This window comes from Dipodomys merriami, unplaced genomic scaffold (assembly GCF_024711535.1).
Source record: "Dipodomys merriami isolate MVZ:Mamm:240054 unplaced genomic scaffold, mDipMer1.0.p SCAF_24, whole genome shotgun sequence".
NCBI lineage: Eukaryota > Metazoa > Chordata > Mammalia > Rodentia > Heteromyidae > Dipodomys > Dipodomys merriami.
In genome coordinates this window covers 15,677,924-15,703,762 of record NW_027203826.1, presented here as the reverse complement: position 1 = coordinate 15,703,762, position 25,839 = coordinate 15,677,924, and the positions used below count along the sequence as shown (strand labels likewise).

Here is a 25,839-nt window from a genome sequence, read left to right as displayed (position 1 = left end):
ATGGAGAAACGGAATCAAACATCCAGCGATTTCATCCTGATGGGGCTGTTGCCCCAAATCAAACCGACCTCCTTCTCATGATCCTTTTCCTCTTCATGCTCTTTGTCGCTGTTTTGGGGAACTCGAAGATGATTTGCCTCATCCATATTGATAACTGGCTCCACATCCCCACGTATTTTCTCCTCAACCAGCTTTCTTTCATGGACCTGATGTACACCTGTACCACTGTCCCCAAGATGGCGTTCAATTTCCTCTCTGGACAGAAGTCATCTCCTTTGCGGGATGTGGAGTGTAAATCTTTGTGACCTTAGCAGGTTCTGAAGGCTTACTACTATCCTCCAGGTCCTATGACCATTGTGTGGCCGTCTGCCACCCGCTCCATTACCCCATCCGCATGAGTAAAACGAAATGTGTCAAAATGATCATAGGATCTTGGTTACTGGGCTCCGTCAACTCCTTGGCACACACAGTCTATGCTCTTCACATTCCTTACTGCAGATCTAGGGCCATTAAGCATTTCTTCTGTGATGTTCCAGCCATGTTGACTCTGGCCTGTGTGGACACCTGGGTCTACGAATACATGGTGTTTGTGAGCATAAGCCTGTTTCTCCTCTTTCCTTTCCTCGGGATCACTGCTTCCTATGGTCGGGTCCTTTTCGCTGTCTCTCGTATGCGCTCAAAAGAGGGAAGGAAGAAAGCCTTCACCACATGTTCAACACATTTAACTGTGGTGACCTTTTACTATGTGCCTTTTGTCTACACTTACCTTGGGCCCAAGAATCTCCGATCTTCTTCGGGAGATAAGATTCTGGCTGTGTTCTACACCATCCTCACCCCCGTGTTCAACCCCCTTATCTACAGCCTGAGGAATAAGGAAGTCCTGGGGGACATGCCAAGGTTCTTGGGATGTTCCCTTGCATGAAATAAATGATGGTTCTGTCCCAACTGCTCTCTTTTTTTTGTTCTTTTTTATTCATTGGCCTCCACAGAGCACAGCCTCCAATTGAAAGGTACTAAAACACACAAGTAACTAAAAATTTTCTAACGACATATTTAAAAGTACAATTAAGTAATAGATTGAATTACTAAGTATTAATAAAATTACAATTATTAATGCAAATCATAAAAACTAATAATATACACAACAGTACAATTCATAGTATATAATTAACCTATCATATAATGTTATACTTAGTATTTTGTGCAAACTAATATGTATTTGTGTGCTTGTTAATTGCAATGTAATATTTATTTTTGCAGCGTAATATTTTTTAATACTAACATATAATTTCTATATAATTGATATAAAATTAGCAGTATTGTGCTTAAAATCTTGGTTTTTGTTTTGTGTTTAAAATCTTTAAATATATTTAGAGCACAATTAATTTTCTGTTATATTCATGTATAATCAGTGTCCATATGGTTTCATTTTCTGGAATTTAAGGAATAGGAAACTATAAGATTTTTTAAATTAAGTTTTTTATTGTGAACATACTGTACAAAGGGGTTACAGTTACATGAACAAGGTAATGAGTACATTTCTTATCCAACATTGTTGCCTCCTCCTTTGTTTTTCCCCTACCATCCCTTCCCTCCCACCTCCTCAGCTACATCCCCAACCCCACCCCCCAACCCCTTTTAAGAAGCACACACACACACACACACACACACACACACACATCACATTGCATCACATTAACAGATGACACTTTCCCCAGAGTTACAATGAGTGTCCACAAGAAGATATTAATTTCAAAAAAAACCCAGATATGGATTTGAAGAAAATGGAAACATTTACACATTGTTGCTTGGTATAGAAATAAATGAATACCTTATAGGAGACAGTATGTGTTCGCACAAAAATTCAGAATTATGAATCTGGCAATCCCCTTATTTGTCCTTAAGACAAACCTATAAGGTTTTTGTACACTGTTAAGTAGTGAAATCCAAATGTTTACAAGACATGCTTCCCATGTTTATTGAAACATGCTGCTATACAGTTGCCAGGACATAATGCTAACTTAAATAACCATCAATAGAAGAATCATGAATAATATTAGGGCATATACTCCATGGAATGCTATTATATCACTAGAAAGAACAAAATTCCTGACTACATGTTTTCATGAATGAACATAGAATTTTGTTAACAGTAACTACCTCCTTCCCATAAGCATTGCAAGATATTGCTGGTATGTGAAATATAAAATGAGCTGATCTTACAGAATTAATAATAGAATAGAGATAACCAGAGTCAGTTTATAGTAGGCTGATGTATGACAGGAGAGAAGTCAATGTACCATGCTATATGGAGATAGAAGGAATTAATTCTGATGTAGTGTGGCTCAGTAGAATGAGCATAGTTAACACTAACACACTATGTTTCTCTCAATAGAAAAAAATAGGATTTTGAACATACTTAAGTAAAAGAACTCTAAAAATTCTGATGTGATAGATTTGATTTCATCATGATATCATATCCATATATTAAAATATCAGATTTAAATGTCACATGGACATTTGTTATATATTAATTAAAATGTACATACAAATGACATAAAATATATACATTTGTGATATAGAATATATGGATAGTAGAAAGGGAAGCACTGAGCAAAATGGACATTCTGAATGGTATTAAGAAATTCACTACACTGTTCTTTTCTGCACTGGAATCTTCATTGCAATTGACAAGTGATATCCAGCCTTGTGTAAGACTATGTTAAGAAAGATTAACAGGGCTTTTCTGCTTTGAATACCAAGAGTGAAATTAAATTTTGGTACTATAAGAAGAACTCATTCATTTATACAAGTGTGTAATGTTAAAAATATTACACAATATATTCAAGGGTTTTTTAAGTATCATCTCAAAGGTTAAACATAAACTTGACCTTAGCTGTAATGAAGTTCCATTGCCTTATATTTAAAGTGCTTAACAAAATATTTGCTATAACAGAGGCTTGATCATCTTATTCCATAATCTATGATTCTTGTTGGATTCACAATACCATCTACAGCTTGGCATGAAAATATTCATTCAATATTCTACTCAGGCCAATACTTAAATGTCAAGATATCTCTAGAGATTTTTAACCTCTATACTTTTCATTCTTTCATCATCTGAAAGACCAGGAGCCATTTCCTAGTTCTAGAAACTTCTGGTGTCTTTCTCTTATTCTCTTACTTATGAACATATTTTGCACAATTTCCATTCCATGTTCTTACATCACAACTTTCACAAATATTATCACAAACTTATAACAAATGTTATTGAAACATTCGTCTATGTGAATATTTTCAAATTACAGATTAGGAAAAATAATATTGAGGATGGGAAAGAGAGTAGATATTTAGTAACTGTATTTTTTACCTGTTTATGAATTGGTTTTTACCATAATGCTATGGCCCAGGGAGCATACTGGATATTTGAAAGGAAAAATAGAAAACCAAAATGGGAATAAAAAAGATCATGCCTGTCAATCAAGCTACTCAAATTTCTTGGATCTGTGAACAAAGATACAAGTCCAACCTGGGCAAATTCATAAGATATCAATGGTAACACTTTCCTATCATGTCCTTTCCAATTCTCCTTTCTAATACCAGGAACATGTCATTGACATCGTCACAAAGGAAAACAGGAATGGCTGTTTATGACATCAAGGATGAAGTCAATAATGATATTGAGATTTTCACTATACTATGGCCTACACAGCTTAGAAAGATAGATTGAAGTTGAAGATGCATATTTGCCTAGTTTTCCCAAACTAAAAGTCATCAGAAATCTTTTTCACATATGCCAGGTCTTTTATTATAATTTATAGGCAAGACTGATGTCTGTTATTTAAAGCAGAAGTACATTTGTTCAGAACAAATAGAAGTTCTTCATACAGTATTAGTGTTCCTCACATCATATTAGGCAAAACAAGAACTGCTTTGTATAGCATAATATTATATATATATATATATATATATATATATATTTATATATATAGTAAAAATATTGTACAGAGAGATTACAGTTACATGGGTAAGGTAATGAGTACATTTTCTATTGAGCATTGTTACCTCTTCCTTTGTTTTTCCCTTCCCATCTCTTCCCTCCCCATCTTCCCAACTCCTCCCCCCCTCAAAGTTGTAAAGTTCGTTTTCAACATATTATCTTTTACATCTCATTGTTACAATGGGTCAACCTGTATCCTTATTTCTGAAATGTGTCCATTTATAAAAGCCCTTTGCAAAGATTCACTGTTATTAATCTTGAAGTTTTCAAATTCATTAATAGCCATGTAGTATCTCTCCTAAATAAAATCTTACACATATCTGCATCCTATTTGACTTGTTTCTTTCTCCTTTTTTTTTTTACTAGATTTCTGAAAATTATCACTATAGTCCATTAAATGTACTGTCATAATGAATTTTCCTGTAGGAAAAAGTCTTCTCAGAAAAATTTTCTGGGCCCACCATGGTTTCCCTTATTTGCAGCAACTAGTATATGTCTGAGAAAAGCAGAAAAGGTCAGATAAGTTAATGCTAGGTGAAATGAACCCCAAGATAAGTATTCAAATGTTTTTTCTTTCCTGCAATTGTTCTAACATATTTATAAGATGATTTCTTTGTTGCTTTGTATGTCCCTCCCCCATGGTATAACCCCTGCTTTCACTGTATTTGATGTTGGTATAATTTGTGGAGGGGAGGGAAAAAACAAATTGTTTAAATAGGGATACAGGTGGACCCATTGCAACAAGGAGATGTACAAGATGCTATGTTGAAAAATAAACTTTACAACCTTGGGGTGGGGGAGATGGGGAGGGAGTAGGGGGGAGGAGATGGGAAGGGATGGGAAGGGGAAATAAAGGAGGAGGCAACAATGCTTGATAAGAAATGTACTCATTATCTTGCTCATGTAATTGTAACCCCTCTGTATGGTATTTTCACAATAAAAATAAATAAATAAAAAATAAAAGAACTGAATAAATCATCAGATCAGGAAACTGAACTGAAATAGTTGAAGTTCTTATGTCTGTTGATTTGGACATGTGGGGTCAATTAATGTGAAAGTATGAATGCCAAAGACTTTATGATAAAATGTTTTTCATATAAAATAGAGAAATTTATCTCTTTGGCTAGTAGAATCCAAGGGGATACAGTGTGAGAGAGATTTCATTTTCAACTGGACAAAAGAATTCCAAGACTATTTTAACTAAACAATCCAAGTGCAAATAATTCAGGAAGATGAAGATTGAATTTACTTGGTGGAGAAAATGGGCATTGCATGACACCAATTTCTCTCTAGGGATTTTGCTAGGTAAAGAAGGAATTCTTGTATTAAAGGAATGTGAGGAGGTTTATATACCTCAGTGACATCCCTGGCAGATGATGGGAGCGCAGCTGGGTGTTAAAGCCTTTTAAAGAATTCAGTGAAATGGCAGTAGAAAATGCCATGCTTATAAAGCTACTTGTTTACTGACAGTGTAAACTCAAGAATGTTGGGTCAGGTGAGTTTAAATCAGATTGTTGACCTAAGTTGGTTATTGGGTAGGTTGAACTAAGGTAAATATTTGAGGGGTTTAATTTTCCTGTCATGAAGGATCTTATTATGTTAACATAGAAAATACAATTTGGAAACAAATTGAAAAACTTAAAACTGAACTTATAAATTATACAACACGCTATCATTAAAGATTGTATTCCTAATTAGAATGCAGAAATTCTCTACATTTGAGATGTTTCGATTGTTATGGTACAGTGTAAAAAAGGAGACAAATTTCTGGAGAACTCATTATGTGCTGCTCAATGAGAAGTCACTGATTTCCATGTTCCACCAGTCCTGCTACACTATAGCGTTATAGTGTTTAAATAATTAGTTTACTGGTGTATAAGACTGTTTTAGTATGTACAGTGTCACTTTTGCAAAACGAATCAAGATTTTGTGCTTGCTACACAAACATCTAATGTCTCTCCAATTGGTCTTAATTTCAATCTTAATAAGCTTATTAATGTGTCCCATAGACAGATAAACAGAAAGGCTAATCTTAAGATAAAATTTAAGTTACAGAAATTATATCATTTACATAAATATGTAATGAAGAGGGTGATTGTTCATTTAAATCTAGCATATTAACTCAGATCCATACTCAATAAATAAAGTTGTTAGGTATTAATAGGAATAGACTTTCAGATAATAGTAGTGTCTCAGATTAGTATGTCTTCACTTCCAAGTTGTACAGAACCCTGAAAAATTTAATGTCCTCTATCAATCCTAAAGTGAATACTGTCTATTTTGGAAATTAAATATTTATTGCAGTAACAATCATACATAAATGTTTGTAACTGTCTGTAATTTAAGTCTAAGAACCTATACATCTAAATGAACACATAGTCTTCTTTCAAAAGAATTCAGACTGAAATTATATAAACACAAAACAGAATCTGTGTGTTCAACATTTGCTATTGGAAACGGGCCTATTGGCAAGACTGCTAGTAATACATTCCTCTCAATTAAAATGTGGATTAAATCCTTATTTTCTGGGCATGTATGTGAAATTACCTCATTGATTTAGTCAAATATCATTTATTTATTTTATCAGGTTAATACCTAGCTAATGTATACAGGTAGATAGGTTGAAGACTGATTATGGGATAAACAGTTTTCTAAGGAATTGAAATCAAGGTAGTAATATATACTATCTTACTCCCAAACATATAACCAACTGTCCTGATGGGCTAGACCAGGGTTGCTTCCCAGGATATGTGACTTAGGTTTATAACCACAGCATAATGCCCAGCTGGTCTTTGTCGCCTCTAACTTGAGTACTCCATGTGTTCCCATATATCTCTCATAAAAGCAGCCCCAAAATAAGTCTCACCTCCAGGTGTCTGAGCTCACATAGAACCAAGCCTGAGTCCTCCTCCTGTCCTAGCTAAATGTCCCTACACTCTATCCTCTACACACTCGACTCATGACTGTCATCCTCATGAACCATAGAGACTTTCCATTCATGTTTTTTCTATGATAAACTATCATAGTTTTATTCATAGTAATCAAAGTTTCATGAAATTTCATCTGATTGAAATTACCACATATAAATAAATGGAACATATTAGTGACTTTTATTACAGTAATGTTGAAAATTTGATCCATCAAAGATGACTACTCATATCAGCATCCTTGACAGTCTGTGGTATCAGGACTTGTACCGGCAGAAAAATTCATGCAGGCAATCTGGTACTAAGATAAGAGGAGGTGAGCAAAGAGCTACCTTCTATTGGGACCTAGATAGCACAGTTTGTATGTTGGTTGGTAGAAGCAAAGACATGCAATTTTCAGTTGGGTAACACAGGTGCATAGAGTGGCAATAAAGATCCATGGTACAGAAAAAAAAATCCCAAACATATTTAGAAGATGGTTCCCATCTATGTTCAATCCTAACTCCTCAGGAGGATGAGATCTCAGAATTGCAGTTGAAACGAAGTTGGGTAAACAACTACTTGAAACATTTATATCCAATTAATCAGTAAAAAGCCAGAAGTAGAGGTATGGCTAAAGTGTTAAAGTATTAGCTGTGAGAAAAAGAAGTCCCAGAGTTTTAAAGGAAGAGAAGGAAAGGGAAGTGGAGGGAAAGAAATAAAAGGGAATGGGAAAGGAGAGAAAAAAGTCTACAAGCCAAAGGCTGAGATTAGAGAAGCAGACAAAAAATCTTCAGGTAGCGAAATTTGTTCATTTTGTTCTCTTTTTCATTTCCTTTCTTCATGGTCACCATTTATTGTTTTCATTTTACTTAAGTGATTCAATGTGAAGAGGATAAGTACAAGTATAGGTGAGCTAGAAAGCAAGAATCTACTGCAGCCCACATTCTCTTTCTAGCTGATCAGCTTTCACATTGCTTCATGATGTAGCCTGGGGGATAAGAAACTTGAACTGCAAAGGTGGAGAAGCTTCATCCTTTCCCGTGCCTATGTGATCTACCTCTCCAGGTCTATCTATGGTACTGACATATGCACAGTACTCTCAAGAAAGGTGATAAAACACATTGAATTGAATAAGATCCAAGGACAATTGAAACATAACCAAGCCATTATGAAATGTGAAATGATGAAATTGAGACTCAAGTCACTAACAATATTTGGGCAATTTATTCCTCCCACTAGTGCAATTCTGTTAAGATCCTGAAGATATTAATGCTTAAATTTTCATAATGTTTGCTTTTGCAGAATTACAATAAATGAAGTAAAGTGAAGAAGAGTTCGCATCCTCTCAAATCCTTCTGTTTTCTATAGGGAGGATATAGGTTTGTATATGATTGTGTTTTGATCACTGTACACATGGTAAATTGCAATTACAACACTAGTTTTAGCTTACAGACATGTAAAATTAAGAAAACAAAATTGAATAATCTATAACATTTATCATGAGAAATATCCTTATCTGAAGAAAATAAAAAATGTATTTGGTATACTTTCTATTTGGTTTGAATTCTGTCACACATGGAAAATGCAAACAGCATCAGGAAGGAGAGTTTATGCAAATACTGTAAGCATGGAGACAAGCAATATCTTTTCCTTTCAAGAAAAGCATTTTGAAAAATAAAAAGAACAGTGCTGTGGTAATAAGCAGATTTTCAGGAATGGATCAATATTAATTTAAAATGCTACAGTTAAAATGCTACATTTCAATTGTCAAAGAATGCAACCTGTCTCTCTGGAGTTATGCCAATGGAGCATGACAAAATAAAGATGCAAAAAAGGAAATGGTAAGGTGGACTGAGAATTTAAGCAAATACTATGTTGTTGAGTAACATTTATGAATTCCTACTGAAGAATTCTATGTTAAATGTAGAGGTCACAAATCTCCTCAATATATAGGGGTGCTTATTAATTATTTGTAAGTGTGCCATTACTGAAGCTTGAACTCAAGATTCATGAACTTTCACTCAGCATTTTAACACAAGGCTAGTGTTCTAAGATTTAAGCAATGGCTCTAGCATTGTGAGATTTATTACTAATTCTAACTAATGTGTTTGGTCAGGAGCCTCATAGCGGGGAATTCCTCAGATAATTTATGTTGGCTGTGCGTGATTTTATGCTTATAAAAAGCAGTACACACCTCTCTGACTTACTGGAATAATAGAGCAGTTGAAAAGCATTTAGTCACTTTGCAAATTAATTCAACAAATGCTATGATGTGGGAGAGAACAATTTACCATTCTATTGAAGCACTAATGAAACCAGTACCCTTAGATTCTCTTGTCCATATTCATTCATGTTTTATGGTAAAGTATTTTATTTTATGTTTCTTTAAAGGATGATAACTGAATACGCATTTATCGAAAAAGGGAATCAAACTTCAAGTGATTTCATACTCTTGGGGCTGTTGTCTCCAAATCGAACTGGCCTACTTCTCATGATCCTTTTCATTTTTTTGTTCTTTGTTGCCTTTTTTGGTAACTCAGGAATGATCTATCTCATATGTGTGGATCCCCGGCTCCATACCCCCATGTATTTTCTCCTCAGCCAGCTCTCCTTCATGGACCTGATGTACATCTCTAACACTGTCCCCAAGATGGCGTTCAATTTCCTCTCTGGCCAGAAAAGAATCTCTTTTGTGGGGTGTGGAGTACAAAGCTTCTTTTTTGTGACAATAGCATGCTCCGAAGGCTTACTGCTGGCCTCCATGGCCTATGACCGTTTTGTGGCCATCTGCCACCCACTCCACTACCCTATCCGCATGAGTAAAAGGATGTGTGTGAAGATGATCATAGGATGTTGGACCTTGGGCTCTGTTCACTCCTTGGCACATATAATCTATGCCTTTCACATTCCTTACTGTAAGTCTAGGGCCATTAACCATTTCCTGTGTGAAGTCCCATCCATGTTACCACTGGCCTGTATGGACACCAGGGTCTATGAATATGTAATTTTTATGAGTACCTGCCTATTTCTCCTCTTTCCTTTCCTTGGTATCTCTGCTTCCTATGGTCGGGTCCTTTTTGCTGTCTCCCAAATGCGCTCAAAAGAGGGAAGAAAAAAGGCTTTCACAACGTGTTCAACACATTTAACTGTAGTGACATTTTATTATGCACCATTTGTTTATACCTACTTCCAGCCATCTAAACTCCGTTCCCCAGAAGAGGATAAGATTCTGGCTGTATTCTACACGATCCTCACCCCCATGCTCAACCCAATAATCTACAGCCTGAGAAATAAGGAAGTTCTGAGAGCCATGTCAAGAGTCCTTGGTATGATTTCTTCTATGAAAAAAAGATAGTTTATCACAACCACACTTTCTTTCTTTTTAATTTTTACTTTTTTTGTGTGTGTCAGTCGTGGGGCCTTAACTCTAGGCCTGGGCCCTGTCCCTCAGCACTTCAGCTCAAGACTAGAGCCCTACCACTTGAGCCACAGTGCCACTTCCAGTTTTTTTCTGCTTATGTAGTGCTGAGGAATCGAACCCAGGGCCTCATGCATGCAAGGCAAGCACTCTCCCACTGAGCCAACTTCCCAGCCATCTTTTTAATTTGTTTTTTTTTTTTGCTAATGTTTTGGGAGTGTGAAATCGGGGGCTGTTGTACTTAGACTCCCACATGTTTTCCTTGGTTGTTTCCATGACTTGCTTCTTGCCCAGGTGTGTGCCTGAGCTATAATATGCTTACTCTTGGTTTTCTGTTGCTGTTGGATTACAGGCATAAACTCTGAATATAGATTCCCCATGTTTGGTGACCAAATCTTTTGGATTTTTCTTCCCTGGCTGGTCTGGAATCATGAATCTTCAATGGTCATTCTCTCATTTATCCTGGCACAGAATAGACTTAGTCACCCTCCCATTCTCAACTTGCCAGGCAATGAGGATGAGATACAAATGTGAGTCCAGGAACCACCTGCATCCAATTCTTACTGCTGGTTCATCCTGACTAGGGTGATAGAGAACAGTACTGACTAATGGAAATGTACTATGAGTAGCATATTTAATTTGTTTTAATAGTAATATACTTCAAATTAAATACAAATTGAATTCACATGTACTATATTTTATGTATAGTAATATTATTACTAATTTAAATCACTATAGAATTAGCATCAATATACTGTCAAGATATTTTTCTCATATACTACTATACTACTTGAATTATTACTGTTAATGTGAAGTTTATTTTGAAATTGAAAAACTACTACAAAGTAATTGCCATAAAATTCTTACTGTTTTCACATACTTGGACTTCATTACCACTTAAAAGATTCATGTATATTTCTTCATTAAAGAAAATTATAAATTAGACTTTATGGGTTTCAAGTCTTTATATGTATGTGGGTTTAGACAGGATGCACAGAATAGGAAATCATGAAATATTTTCCAAAGCATACATTTCACAGAAAGAACACAATAAGATTTACCTCATCATAGACATGACAGCTGTTATCAACAAGATAAGAAATGTCCAATGCTGCCATTGTGGAATAAAATGAGAAACATTTAGTTACTTTTGATGGGTGAATAAATTAGTAAAGCCCTTACATATAGCATAATGTGCCTTCAGGTTTTTCATAGTTTTCTCTAGTTTGTATATATTTTTTCTTTTTTGGGGGATCCGGTGGTGGGGCCTGGGTGCTGTCCCAGAGCTTTTCAGCTCAAGGCTAGCACTCTACCACTTGAGCCACAGCACCACTTCTGGCTTTTTTCTTTTTGCTTATGTGGTGCTGAGGAATTGAACCCAGGCCTCAGGCATGCAAGGCAAGTGCTCTACCACTGAGCCACCTTCCCAGCCCCTCTAGTTTATATTTTTTATCTTGACATTTTTAATTACATTTTTCATTGTAAAACTAGTGTACAGAGGGATTACAGTTACATAGTAAGGTGACAAGTACATTTCCTATAGAGCATTGTCACCTCTTCCTTTGTTTTTCCCCTACCATCGCTTCCTTCCCTACCTCCCAACCCTCCCCCACCAAGTTGTAAAGTTCATTTTCAACATAGTGTCTTGTACCACTCATTGTTACAATGGGTCAACCTGTATCCCTATTTAAACATTTTGTTTTTTTCCCTTCTCCTCCCCAAATTAGAGTGCTAGTGATGAACAAAAGAGCCCTGAGTTCAAGCTCCACAACCAACAACAAATAAGGGTTGTGGAATGAAAAATAATATGTAAAATTAGTATCCAAACTTGATGTTACTCTTTTAAACATGCATATCTTGATTAAAATTGACACTCGAATTCAGTCCCTTCCTCATAAACTTTGTATAAGAAAGATTATTTTAAAGGATTTTTTCCCCTAATTTCAGCAATAACATTGAGATAAATTGGCCTGCAACAACACAGTCTTACATATTTATTTTTACATTCAAGTTAATAAAATGATACAGATGATGTTGCAGAAGATATTTGTACTTAAACTACTTATATAATGACAGAATAACATAATTTCATATATTTTCATTAAAATATTTAGGTCATAGATATCTATAATTGAAAAAGCACATATTATATAATCTATACAATGACATATATAAAAGCATGCATAATATGAAAAATGTTATACATAAGATATACATAATTTGTATAATAATTATATACAGTATTTTATTTATATTTATATATTCTAATTACATGTACATTTGTATGATAGAAATTTATGTTTATAACTTATAACTATAATTATAGACAAAATTTATATATAAAATATTATAGTTTGTATAATATATTATATATATTATGTACAATAATTTGTTTGTAGTATATAATCCTTTTTTTGCTTACATATATATTTCGGTGATCTAAATATATCAGTGAAAATAGAGTATCCAACTACATGTAAAATAAAACAACACTAATTTGTATTAAACACTGTCAATATATAGGTAAAAACGTCTGAAAACAAAAGAAATATGAGCCATTGTAACCTTAAAACAAAGCACTACTTGTATTGCTTTTATTAATGGCACACCAAATCAGGTTCAAAACAAGTAAATTATTAGAGATAAAGAAAGGCAGAATGATGTAAGGATTCATTCTGAAAATCACTTAAACTTCATGTGCATGAGTATTATACCAGGGTTAAGAGATAGGTTGCATGTATCTGTTGATAAAATTGGATATTTTCAGCAATCCTTTAGAGGAAGTGAAAGGTGAAGCACCAAGAAAATCAGTAAAAATATAATTGAATCTAAAAGTCAACCTAATAAACTGAATCTAAATGTCATTTATGAGATACTTCCTCCAATAATAGAATAAATGCATTTAAGTTCAGATTGAATTCCATTAATATAGTCATATTAAGGGTCACAAATTACATTTTATTTATTTTTATTTATTTATTTATTTATTTTTTTTAGTTTTTTTGTTTGTTTTTTTTTAAATTGTATTTTATTTTATTTGAGAACATACTGTACAGAGGGGCTACAATTACATGGGCAGGATAATGCATACATTTCTTACCAAGCATTGCAGCCTCACATTTTAACACATATGAAAACAGAAGTTATAAGACATAATTACATTCCATGTAACTTTTAAGAAGACATATGTAACCAAAACATTCCTGAAAAATCTCCAAAACAGATAAATTGTATTTGTCAAACTAATCTCAATAATTTACGTAAGATTTCTAACTAATAATGACTGACATCCATTTGGTGACAATACCAAAAAAAAATCCCACTATTAGTATTGCTAATGTGGTATATAATAGGGTTATAAGTAATCAACCTAAGATAAAAAATGTCATAGACCATATTGTGGCTTAATTTTTCCCTTATATATATATGTATATATAAATATATTTATGTATTTTTGTTTTGTTGGTTGTGGTGAGCTTGGGCATTGCCCTTGAGATCTTCAGCTCAAGGTGAGGACTCTACCACTCGAATCACAGCACCACTTCTGGTTTTCTGGTAGTTTATTGGAGATAAGAATCTCATGGACTTTCCTGCTTGGGCTGGCTTTGAACTGAGATCCTCAGATAGCAGCCTCCTGAATAGCTAGGAATACAGGTATGAGCCACCAGTGCCTGGCAGTCCTTTCAAAATAATTTAAAAATTCTGTATACAATTTGCAATTACTATAGGTAGATAATAATCTTCTATCAGTAACTCCCAACTTCATTTCTGAGACACTTTTTAATTTACTTCATTACTATAATTGTTTTATTTAACAGTTATGGAAAAAGACAAATTCAGATCTTCTGGATTCTCTCTGTAGTGCTTATTGTACTGAGTGAGTCATATACTTTACACATTGCAGTTTACTTTAAATTAAACATCATATATTTTTGGTCCTATTTCAATTTTGTCTTCAGTGTCTTCAGTGTCACGTAAGGTACCAATTCATTGGTACCATAAATTTGACTATAAATTAGGTCAACATTTAGTATCTATGAGAATTGAGAATTTATTTTTTCTTTGGGTATTAGGTCCCTCAACTCAAAGGTATGAGGTAGCATGAGAGAAAGTAAAGCTTATTAAGAACATTTTGTGAAACAGTGAGGGTAGATACTTCTTTGTCTAGTGATAACCAGTGAAAAGAACATCAGAATCACACTCCAGCATAGAGCCATAGACTCCATACTTACTTTTCTAGAGTGCAGGTTCTACAGAAGCACCTAACTAGTGCCATGCAAGAACCTCCACCAGGGCTTTTACTGCTGTATAAACACTCATAGACAATGGTGTAAATGATATGACCAGTTACTTTCACAAAATTAGTTCCTGGTCACATTTTTCCCCCATAACATCAGACTTTGACCAAAGACCATACATTATAGGATCCCATGGATGAGGTAATCTACATAAAAGAATAGAAGATTTGTTAAGATTATTTAAAAAGGCACTGTTAAATAGAAAACAATTAGATTATCAACAGAAGTGTTTAAAATGTGTTCATCTATAGGTAAACACAGTGATATCATGCATAGCATGAAACAGTATACAATAATCAGCCTACTTCTAGGTGCCTGACTCATTTGTTCGTTAAACTGCTACAAAAAAGGGTGACTGGTTTACACTGTAGGGATGTTGGACATTAACCAGATTCATCTTGGTTAAGAAATATAATTCAATTGAAATGAAGCCAGGAGCTAGTGGCTCACTTCTGTGATCCTAACTACTCAGGAGGCTACATCAGGAATCTTAGTTCATAGTAAGCTTGGCCAGATAAGTCAGAAAGATTCTTAGCTCAAACGAATGAGCAGAACGCCAAAAATGGAAGTGTGGCTCAAGGGGTAGAGTACCAGATTTGACCAAAATAAGACTTAGAAGCCCTGATTCCAAAATTCAATTATAGCACAAGAAAATAAAACAGGCTAAAAATCTGAGGAGATGTTTCTCCATAGTGTGTGCCAGTGTGTGTATTGGTGTGTTTGTAATTATTTGTCATCACAAAGATAAAAATAGCAAATGTTGTTTAGCAGGTAAAGGAAGAACTTGTATACACTATAAGTAGTAAAAAATAAATATAAGGATTATGGAAAACATTATTGATATTCCAGAGAAAATTAACTAAAAAATACCATGTGATCTATCTTTCCCACTACTCAGTACAGACTTCAAAGAAAATGAAAACCTATGTCATAGAGACTCAAATTTTTACACGTATTCAAGAAGACTTTATACTATTTATGGTATAAAATCCAACAAGGTGTCCACTGATATAGGAATTCATAAAGAGAAATATTACATATTGATAATGGCACAATATTCATCCATAATGAATCCTATTATTTGCTATCCTATCATTTATATTACTATCTGAATTACAATTAAGTTCACTGCATTAAACAATTAAACAAACTAGAAAATACATATTCTCACTACCTTATGGAAAACAGAATGTTCACCTTGTAGGAGGCTAGAAAAGAACAAAATTTTGGTTATTAAATACTTGGAAGGAAGGACAGGGTTAAATAAGAAGCACCAAACCATAGTTGGGAGGAAATATGTCCTATGTTCTAAAGCACAATAGGCTAAATGTTGGGAATAGTGACCTGTGACCTATTTAACAATGAAGAGAAGAGAATGGATATTCTCAACAAATGCAAATGATTAACATTTGAAGAAATGAAATTGATTTTCAAGCCCATTTAGTCATTATATATTAAATAGATTAGATTATCATACAACAACATAAAATGTACAAAAATCTATGAGTAATAGTAATGATAATAACTGTCATCATCATAATATTAATGAGAAATCCTTATAGCCTTGTTCAGATCAGGTCCATGCTTATTTGCTTATGAATTGGTAGAATCAAAGCCACCACAGCCTCTGTCTATAAAGGGACTGAGGTAAGATGCAGGTCACTGGAGAGAAAACAATGCAGTGCTGGGAAGAGTAAATGTCTATAGTAGGTTACTGAAAACCTTTATGGCATTATTCTACACAGAAAGAATCTCTGAATATAAATTAATTTAAGCATACCCAGAAAAAAATCCACTCATTCCTGGTTCTTGCAAAGAGTCACTCTCCCTAATTTTGCACTTTCTAAATTCCTTACTGGCCATCTAGTCACACTCCAAACCAAAGTATTACTCATACATGTACCATACTTCACTCAACTGCTTTTTCCTGGCTCCCGGATTTCTAAAATCCTCACTGAATTATTGCTCATTTTTACTGATTGTTTTTAAATCTCAGTAGCTGTATAAAGAGGTAATCATTCAACATGTCAGTAAACACAAAGCATTTCAGAGTACCTTTCAGGTCAAAGCTCCCTTCCAGGCAAAGACTTTACTTGTAATTTATTTTTACCAAGAAACTGTTTTCTTTTCTTTTCTTTTCAGTCATGGGGCTTGATTTCAAGGCCTGGGCACTGACTTTACTTGTAATTTATTTTACCAAGAAACTGTTTTGTTTTCTTTTCTTTTCAGTCATGGGGCTTGATTTCAAGGCCTGGGCACTGTCCCTGAGCTTTTGCTCAAGGATAACACTCTACCATTTGAGCCACAGCACCACTTCTGGCCTTTTCTGTTTAGTTGGTACCAGTGCTTCATGCATGCTAGGCAAGCACTCTACCACTAAGCCACATTCCCAGCCCCAAGAAACTGTTTTAAGTATCATTGTTCACCAAAGGAATTGGTATAATGAAATTAAAATTGGTGAAGAGTTGAATTTTATCAAATCCCCATCAAGTTATTCATTTGTAGTTATTGACAAAAAATTAATTCTTTCACTTTCCCTATGAATAATGATCCCAGTTTATGACAACTACTCAAAATAATATTAAATGTTCACTTCTGTGATTTACAAATACAAAGACTTAATAGGATTACTTAATAGTAATCCTTTAATTTCCTTATTCCTGATTTTGGATATATACTATGCAATATTTTACCCTCTACCCATTCCGCTCCCAGAGGCCCAAAAAAAGTAGCCCAGAGAGAAGAATTTTTGGAAAAACTGCATGTCTTATGGAATTAGCCCAATTGGGGTTCTTCACAGGGGCTTCTGGAATGTGAGATGTCTCTCTCTGAGATTAAATGAATTCTCTTTTCATCACAACATAGCTGAATTACCTTAACACAAAAGTAGAACTGGTGACTGAATTAATATTTTCATAGCTCTGTTGTATATCCCTTCATAAATAGAGCAAAATGTTTTATCATAGCATAATTTAAGTTGGTTAACATATTCAATGATTGACTCTGGAAGATTAACAAACAACAGAAGAAATTATTACTTGATACCATTTCTGTTTTGCCTTATCACTTTCTGTTTTGTATTGTTATGGTCAGTCATGGGGCTTGAACTCTGGGCCTGCGCACTGTCCTTGCGCTCTTCAGCTCAAGGCGAGCGCTCTGCTGCTTGAGCCACAGTTCCACTTCCAGTTTTCTCGGGACTTATTGAAGATAAGAGTCTCACGGACTTTCCTGCCCGGGCTGGCTTTGAACTACAATCCTCAGATCTCAGCCTCCTGAGTAGTTAGGATTACAGGTGTGAACCACCAGTGGCTGGCTTGCCTTATCACTTTCTTAGTAGCTTCTTGTGTTTCCTGAATGGCCTTCACCTCTAAAAAATAAAATAAAATCATGGAATTGTAATAAACATGACCTAACACCCCTTACAAGCGTGTAATTATGTTCTGGAATAGTGCCATGCTTCCTTGATTAGTTTAATTCTGAACGGTATGTGGATGCCAGTGTTCATATAGAGCTGGTTGGTTTCTTCCACATTCAGATTTGATTTTTCTCTCCAGATTGGCAATCTCAACTCAAATTACAGATTGTTTCTTCCTGTTGACTTGACTTGGACATTAGAAAATAATTATAAGATTTAAATATCTAATGCTTTATGAAGTAAGTTTTTGCAATAAATTGGGGAACTTTTCTTCTCTCTTCCTTCAGTAGAACTTGAACTTAAACTATGAGGTATCTTTTCTATTTTTACTGATACAAATAAACAGTAACAAAGATGTTTTACCTAAGCACCCACGTGCAAATAATTTAAGATGGTTAATGATTTTTTTTGTGTATTATGTCATCACGAGGAGACTGACGAGTGGTAGGAACAGTGAGCTATGTGTATCACAAACTATTAGTTCTTTTTGGTTCTGTGTTTTTCTTTCTCGGTCTTTTGGTAGATTTAGATCGGTTGTTTGTATCGGAGTAGAGTTCAGTTTTGCTGGAGTTTGTGTTGATCAGGGATGTGAACTTATTGCATTCCTAGCACATGATGTGATGGTAGCCTGATGTTGAAATCTTGGCAAGAGCTCCATGGACTTGAAGCAGAAAATGGTATCATTAAAAGGTTACTTCTTCACTTACATTGTAAACTCGAACTTTCGAGCAGGTGAGTGGAAAAGAAATTATTGCGTTAAGCTGGTTTGTGTTAGATTTATCTACAGGGAAATATTTTGGAAGTGTGGCTTTCTTGTCATGAATGACTTCATTGTACTGAAGAGAGAATGAGAAATTTCAAGACAAACTGGGAAAGTTAAAAGTGAAGTTAAATACAGTGAAAATATGGGTTACATCGTGGAGGAAGAACATACAAAAGCAATAAAAAATCATATATTATATTATAAATACATCAAAAACAATAACAAGAAAGAAAAAACACCTGTTTCCCTAACTTTTATGATCATATGTACTTAGCTTTTGACCTTTTCTATCATGTATAAACATTTTTCTGATTTGAGGAGGGGAAGGAAAATAATAAAATGCTTCAATAAGGATACAGGTTGACCCACTGTAACAATGAGATGTACAAGACACTATGTGGAAAATGAACTTTACAACTTCCGTGGTGATGGTGGGAAAGTTGGGGAGGTGGGGAGGAAAGAGATGGTAGGAGAAAAACAAAAGAGGAGGTAACAAGGCTCAATAGGGTTACAATTACTTGAGCAAGGTAATGAATATATTTCTTTTCTTTGTTTTTTCGGTCCAGTAGTGGGGCCTGAACTCTGGGCCTGGGTGCTGTCCCTCAGGTCTTCAGCTCAAGGCTAGCACTCTACCACTTGAGCCACAGAACAACTTCCAGCTTTTTTCTTTTTGCTTATGTTGTGCTGAGGAATCGAACCCAGGGCTTCAGGCATGCAAGGCAAGCGCTCTACCACTGAGCCATCTTCCCAGCCCAATGAGTACATTTCTTATCCAGCATTGTTGCCTCCTCCTTTGTTTCCCCTCACCATCCCTGCCCTCCCCAGGCCAAAGTTGTAAAGTTCATTTTTCTTTTTTTTTCTTTTATTGTTTTTCTTTTTATTTTTTTAATTGTGAGAATACTGTACAGAGGAATTAAAATTACATGAGCAAGATAACGAGTACATTTCTTATCAGGGATTGTTGCCTCTTCTGTTTCCCCTTCCCATCCCTTCCCATACTCCCCCAACACCTGATCCTCCCCCCACCTCCCACCAAAGTTGTAAAGTTTGTTTTTCGACATAACAACTTGTACATCTCATTGTTGCAATGGGTCCACCTGTATCCCTAGTTAAATGATTTGTTTTTTCTCTTCCCCTCCACAAATTATACCAACATCAAATACAGTGAAAGCAGGGGTTATACTGTGGGGGAGGGACATACAAAGCAACAAAGAAAGCATCTTATAAATATGTTAGAAACAATAGCAAGAAAGAAAAACCATTTGAATCCTTATCTTGGGGTTCATTTCACCTAATATCAACTTACCTACCTGACCGTATATGCTTGTCTCAGACATACAATAGTTATTGCAAGTAAGGGAAACCATGGGACCTATGTTTCTTTGGGTCTGGCTTACGTCACTTAAAATAATTTTTTCCAAGTCTTTCCATTTCCTAACAAATGGGGCAAAGTCATTGGAAGTGGTGCTGTAGCTCAAGTGGTAGAGCACTAGCCTTGAGCTGAAGACCTAAGCGACAGCTCTCAGGCCCAGAGTTCAAGCCCCATGACCGACCAAAAAAACAACAACAAAAAAAAAAATAACAAAAAACCCTGAAGTTAAAATTTACGGAAGTAGAGAATTTACTAGATTTCTAAAAATTGCTGTTTTTGAAGGCTGAAATTAAAAACTGAAAGTATCTGTATTTGAGACATATAAGTATATATGGGAACAGAGAATAAACTTTCTTGAAGATCTACTATGTGTTTACTACAATAAGGTAGGTAATGAAGTTCCATATTCTCACCTTTCATATATTGTAAAGTTTAAGTGAGATGGGGCTTAGAATGTAATGATTGTTCACTTAAATCTGTAGTGTTGTCAAGTCTATAATCAGTAAAGAAAACTGTTCAACATTAATGAAAATAGACTCTCAGTTCTAACAGTAGTCATTCAGATCTTTATGCCTTCATTTCCCAGTTGTATACAATCCTGAAAGTAGCTAATTTCATTGACAGGGAACATGAGAATTTCTATTAAGGAAACAAAATAGTTGTTGCAATATCAATGATCCAATTATCTTTATGATTCTCCAGTTGTTAATATGAATAGCAGTAAATCTAAATGCACAAATATTTTCCCTTCAAAAGATTTACTCACTAACTGAGTAAACATTGAAAAGACCCTGTGTCTCCAAGGTTTTTTCTGTCAAGACTGCTGGTAGGTCTATTATTTTCAGTTTAATCCTGGGTTAAAGAAAGGAATGAAATAAGAATTCTGAGATGCTAATCTTCCCACATTTCTAGAGCCTCTATGCCAAATATTGAGTTTTGAAATAATATTGTCAATTTAGTCACATGACAGTAACATTCATTTACATCTAAGTGTACTATTTGGTTCATTTCTCCAGGTAGAAGGGTTGAAGTCCAACTATGCAATAGGCAGGATACCAAAAAGTACAACTCATAAAAACCACAGATATTAGTCTAGTGTCAAAACAGAAACCAAGTATCTTTTTTTTCTGGGTCGGTTGGTGGAGTCTGAACTCTGGGCCTGGGCGCTGTCCCTCAGCTCTTCAGCTCAAGGCTAGCACTCTACCACTTAAGCCACAGCACCACTTCTGACTTTTTTCTTTTTGCTTATGTGGTGCTGAGGAATCGAACCCAGGGCCTCATGCATGCAAGGCAAGCGCTCTACCACTGAGCCACCTTCCCAGCCCCGAAACCGAGTATCTTGATGTGCACAGATTAAAGTAGATCCCCAGGATGTATGACTTACATTTGTTAACCCAGTGTAGTCCCCATCTGGTTTTATTACCTCCTAGTTTAGATAATATGTTCTTTTTTTTCTTTTTTTATTGTGAAAATACCATACAAAGGGGTTACAATTACATGATCAAGGTAATGAGTACATTTCTTATCAAGCATTGTTGCCTCCTCCTTTGTTTTGATATCTAACTTCCTTCCCATCCAGAGCAACCACTGTGAGTTCTGTAAATACATTTAAGAGGAACTCTCATTCGATGCTGTCTCATCTCACAGAAAAAACATCCAAGTTCTAATTCCTGCTTACGCACCATACTTTGAAATATTCTTCATCAGATACTCCTGTAATCTCTGCTGTGCTTAGTACTAAAGACATTTTCAATTCAAGATTTCTTTCATTTTCCTTACTGTAAGAAGATGATACCTTAATTACTTACTGTGATACAGTGCCCATATATGAGTATATCCCATATAATCCTACCACATTTTTCCATATAATGCAATAACTACACAGAATCAGATTATATATCTACCTTTTCATTCCATTATATGTTCATGTACTTAATTTGGAGTACTGATTGCAAAACTTGTGAAATTTGAATGATAAATACATGCCAGTTCATAAGAGAATTTTTAAAAATTTCAAAAATGGATTATATTCTGAAATAATGATTTGATTATATAATACAGTTATTCTATATCATACATAAGTTTATTTCATGTTTGATATATGTATTATGGAAAAAAGCATGTATGATATAGATAATATATAACATACATATTTCATGTCATGACTTCATTTCTTAAAAAATTAAAAAGCAAACAATACCTAGGATTGCATCTTTGCTCCATGTTCAATCATACTGTATATCCATCTCATTCCTGTCTACGGTTTTCATTTGTATTTCTCAAAGTTACAATAGTGCATTTCCATTTTAAGATAAACCCTTATAACTATATTGATACTCATAAAAGTAATTGAAAATTTGAGATGATTTAAACTTATATATAGGAATAAAAGCAACAAACCACTGACTGTAGTTATTAAATATTGAACAATCAGTAATACATTATAACTACCAAAATCCTTGTCCTGAGAAGCCTGTGATCTCAAATCTTCTTCCAGCAGTAGAACATATACATACAAAGCAGACAATCTCATATTGGAAGGAGATTATTATGTAGATCCTTGAAATTAGTGAAAGAAAAACAAGACACAGACTGTGTGTCATGTTAGAGATAACAGCTCCAAGCCAAATACTGGCCATAGACGAAAAAATAACCTGGAAAGGAAATTTGTTCATTTTCTTTTCCTGTTTGTTTCTTTATTATATATATGATATATATGTATATCATATATAATGTATACCACAAATGTATACCACATTTTACTTAAGTGATTTAACATGAAGAAGAGAAGGGAAGTAAAGAAGCTGAGATTAAATCAAGAATGTGTTAGCACATGTTCTTTCTTTCTAAGTAAACATCTTCAACTGCTTCATGGAACAGTCTGAGGAATTGGAAATATAAAATATAGAACAAGAGTCAAAATAGTTCTATGGTGCTGAAAGAAGCCCAGTCCTCTGGAGAAGGATAATAGATGAGCCTGGTGGATTGAATGAAGTCTTAATACAATGAACCATTGCCACTCCATTACAAAACATGTTGTGAAACTCAGGCTCAACATCTGATAACTGTAGTAAATGTATTAGAGAAATTTATTCTTCCCATCAATGAAACTGTTACTTACATGATAGTATTAATGGTTAAATGTAATAATGTTTGCTTTTTGCAGGATTATAATAAATGATTATGAAGACTTCACTTAAGGTATCGCATACCAAAATCTCTTATATTTTTATAGTGGTGATGTGTATATGTTTATAATTATCTTTGTTAGTTATAACCAAACATATATTAAACTTAATTACTATGCCAGTGGGAGTCTATAGATATGTAATATTGAGATTAAGAAATTTTGTAATATATGGTATTTATCTGAAGAATTTTTCATGTAAAAGAAAATGTATTTGATATATATCCATTTGCTTTTTGTTCATTTAAATTGGAATATTAGCAAACAAAGACTATTCAAATACATTTTATCATTAGGGAAAGCCTTATACAATATACAAATAATCCTTTAGACAACAAACAATAAAAAGATTGGTGGGATTTAATGAATGGATCAAAATTAATAAAGACTGTAGAAGTAGGTCATAAAAATAAAGTTAAACCTGTGTCTCTGTAGTAGTATGGGTAGGGAGTGAGGACAGAAAATAAAGATGCAGAAAAAGGGCAAGAAAAATGTAGGGATATTAGCTCTCCTCAGTTTATACTATGTGTTATTAATCCTAACTGATGGGTTTGGTCAGTAATCATGGAAGGCTGGAAGGCGCTAGCTAACACATTTATCTTTGCTGCCAATGACTACGCTCACAGCCTGGACCCATATCTCTTAACAGGCTGAAATGGTGGGAGACTACTGGAAACAACATGAAATTCAGATATTAAACCAGTTTAACCAACAACTAGGAAGAAAATCCAATTAATTTTGGCAAAGCCTTGACAAAGCTAGTTTCTTTTCTTCTCTTCATTTTCATTCATACTGTGTGCATTTCCTTTCATGTTACTTTCAAAGGTGGCAACAGAATATATTTTTGTGGAGAAATGGAATCAAACTTCCAGCGATTTCATCCTGTTGGGGTTGTTGCCTTCAAATCAAACAGGCCTCCTTCTTATGATCTTTTTCATCTTCGTGTTCTTTGTTGCTGTGTTTGGCAACTCAACAATGATTTGTCTCATACGTATAGATAACCGGCTCCACACTCCCATGTACTTTCTCCTCAGCCAACTTTCCCTCATGGACTTGATGTACATCTCTACCACTGTCCCCAAGATGGCGTTCAACTTCCTCGCTGGCGAGAAAAGAATATCATTTGTGGGATGTGGAGTGCAAATCTTCTTCTTTGTGACCTTAGCAGGATCAGAAGGCTTACTGCTGGCCTCCATGGCCTATGACCGCTATGTGGCCATCTGCCACCCCCTTCACTACCCCATCCTCATGAGTAAAATTGTATGTGTGAAGATGATCATAGGATCTTGGATAATTGGCTCTGCCCATGCTTTGGCACACACAATCTATGTCCTTCATATTCCCTACTGCAAGTCTAGGGCTATTGATTACTTCCTTTGTGACATACCATCCATGTTACCTCTGGCCTGTATGGACATTAGAGTCTATGAGTACATAATTTTTATGAGTACCTGCCTGTTTCTCCTCTTTCCTTTCCTTGGGATCACTGCTTCCTATGGCCGGGTCCTTTTTGCTGTCTCTCATATGCGCTCAAAAGAGGGAAGAAAGAAAGCCTTCACCACCTGCTCAACACATTTAATTGTGGTGACATTTTACTATGCACCTTTCTTCTATAGTTATTTTCAGCCTTCTAGTCTTCGTTCCCCTACAGGGGATAAGATTCTGGCTGTCTTCTACACTATCCTCACCCCCATGTTCAATCCAATTATCTATAGTTTGAGGAATAAGGAAGTTCTAGCAGCTATGTCTAGAGTCTTTGCAATGTTTTCTTGCAGGAAAAAATGACAGCTCAGTCCCTAATAATGTCTCTTTCTTTTCTTCCAGTGTTACTTTGAGTTTTATAGCAGGCCTGCATGCTTGCTGACTTGTGTGGTATGACTGCGCTCTAGTCATGTTTTTCACAGTTCAATTATAGGACAGTGTCTGGCACTTGGTAGGAACAGAGCCTGAACTGTAATTCTAACTACATTCTTAGTAATGTCTTGTGTACTAGGCTTACCAGAAACTGTGATGCCCTGAAATCAGTCACCCTTGTAGCTCAGAGGACACGTATATGCCATTGTGCCCACTTTCTGTTGAGAATAGATGAGTTTTTCTGCCTGGATTGGCTTTGAATTGCCACCCTCCTGTCCCCAGGCTTCCAATTAACTAGGTTTAGCCACTGTACCACATGGTGAGCCACAGGCACACAGATATTTTTTCTTTTTAAAAAAATTCTATTTTATTGTAAAGATGCTATACAGAGGGGTATACAGTTACATGATAATGAGTACCTTTCCTATTGAGCATTGCTATCCCCTCCTTTGTTTTTTCTCCTTCCCTCTCCCAATTTCCCCACTCCAAGAGTTGTAAAGTTCGTTTCCAAAATAGTGTCTTTTGAGTATCATTGTTACAATGGGTTTCCCTTATTTGCACTAATTAGTATATGTCTAGGATGACCTTATCAAATAAACATAAAGCTCAAAATCTGTACATAG

The 25,839-nt window shown here is 35.0% G+C and overlaps 2 protein-coding genes and 1 pseudogene across 2 annotated transcripts; all 3 read left to right on the top strand.

The window, feature by feature from the left end:
- On the top strand, window positions 1–922 carry LOC138835512 (olfactory receptor 2L13-like; annotated as a pseudogene).
- Window positions 923–9,559: 8,637 nt separating this feature from the next.
- LOC138835511 (olfactory receptor 2L13-like) lies at window positions 9,560–10,264 on the top strand. Its single transcript, XM_070034005.1, has one exon. The coding sequence runs from the start codon at window positions 9,560–9,562 to the stop codon at window positions 10,262–10,264; it is 705 nt and encodes a 234-aa protein (XP_069890106.1).
- A 14,181-nt stretch (window positions 10,265–24,445) lies between these two features.
- Window positions 24,446–25,147, top strand: LOC138835510 (olfactory receptor 2L13-like). Its single transcript, XM_070034004.1, has one exon. The coding sequence runs from the start codon at window positions 24,446–24,448 to the stop codon at window positions 25,145–25,147; it is 702 nt and encodes a 233-aa protein (XP_069890105.1).
- Window positions 25,148–25,839: the final 692 nt, after the last annotated feature.

Coding starts and splice junctions, on each gene's coding strand:
- LOC138835511 (XM_070034005.1), top strand. CDS start 9,560: ATGGCGTTCAATTTCCTCTCTGGCCAGAAAAGAATCTCTTTTGTGGGG.
- LOC138835510 (XM_070034004.1), top strand. CDS start 24,446: ATGGCGTTCAACTTCCTCGCTGGCGAGAAAAGAATATCATTTGTGGGA.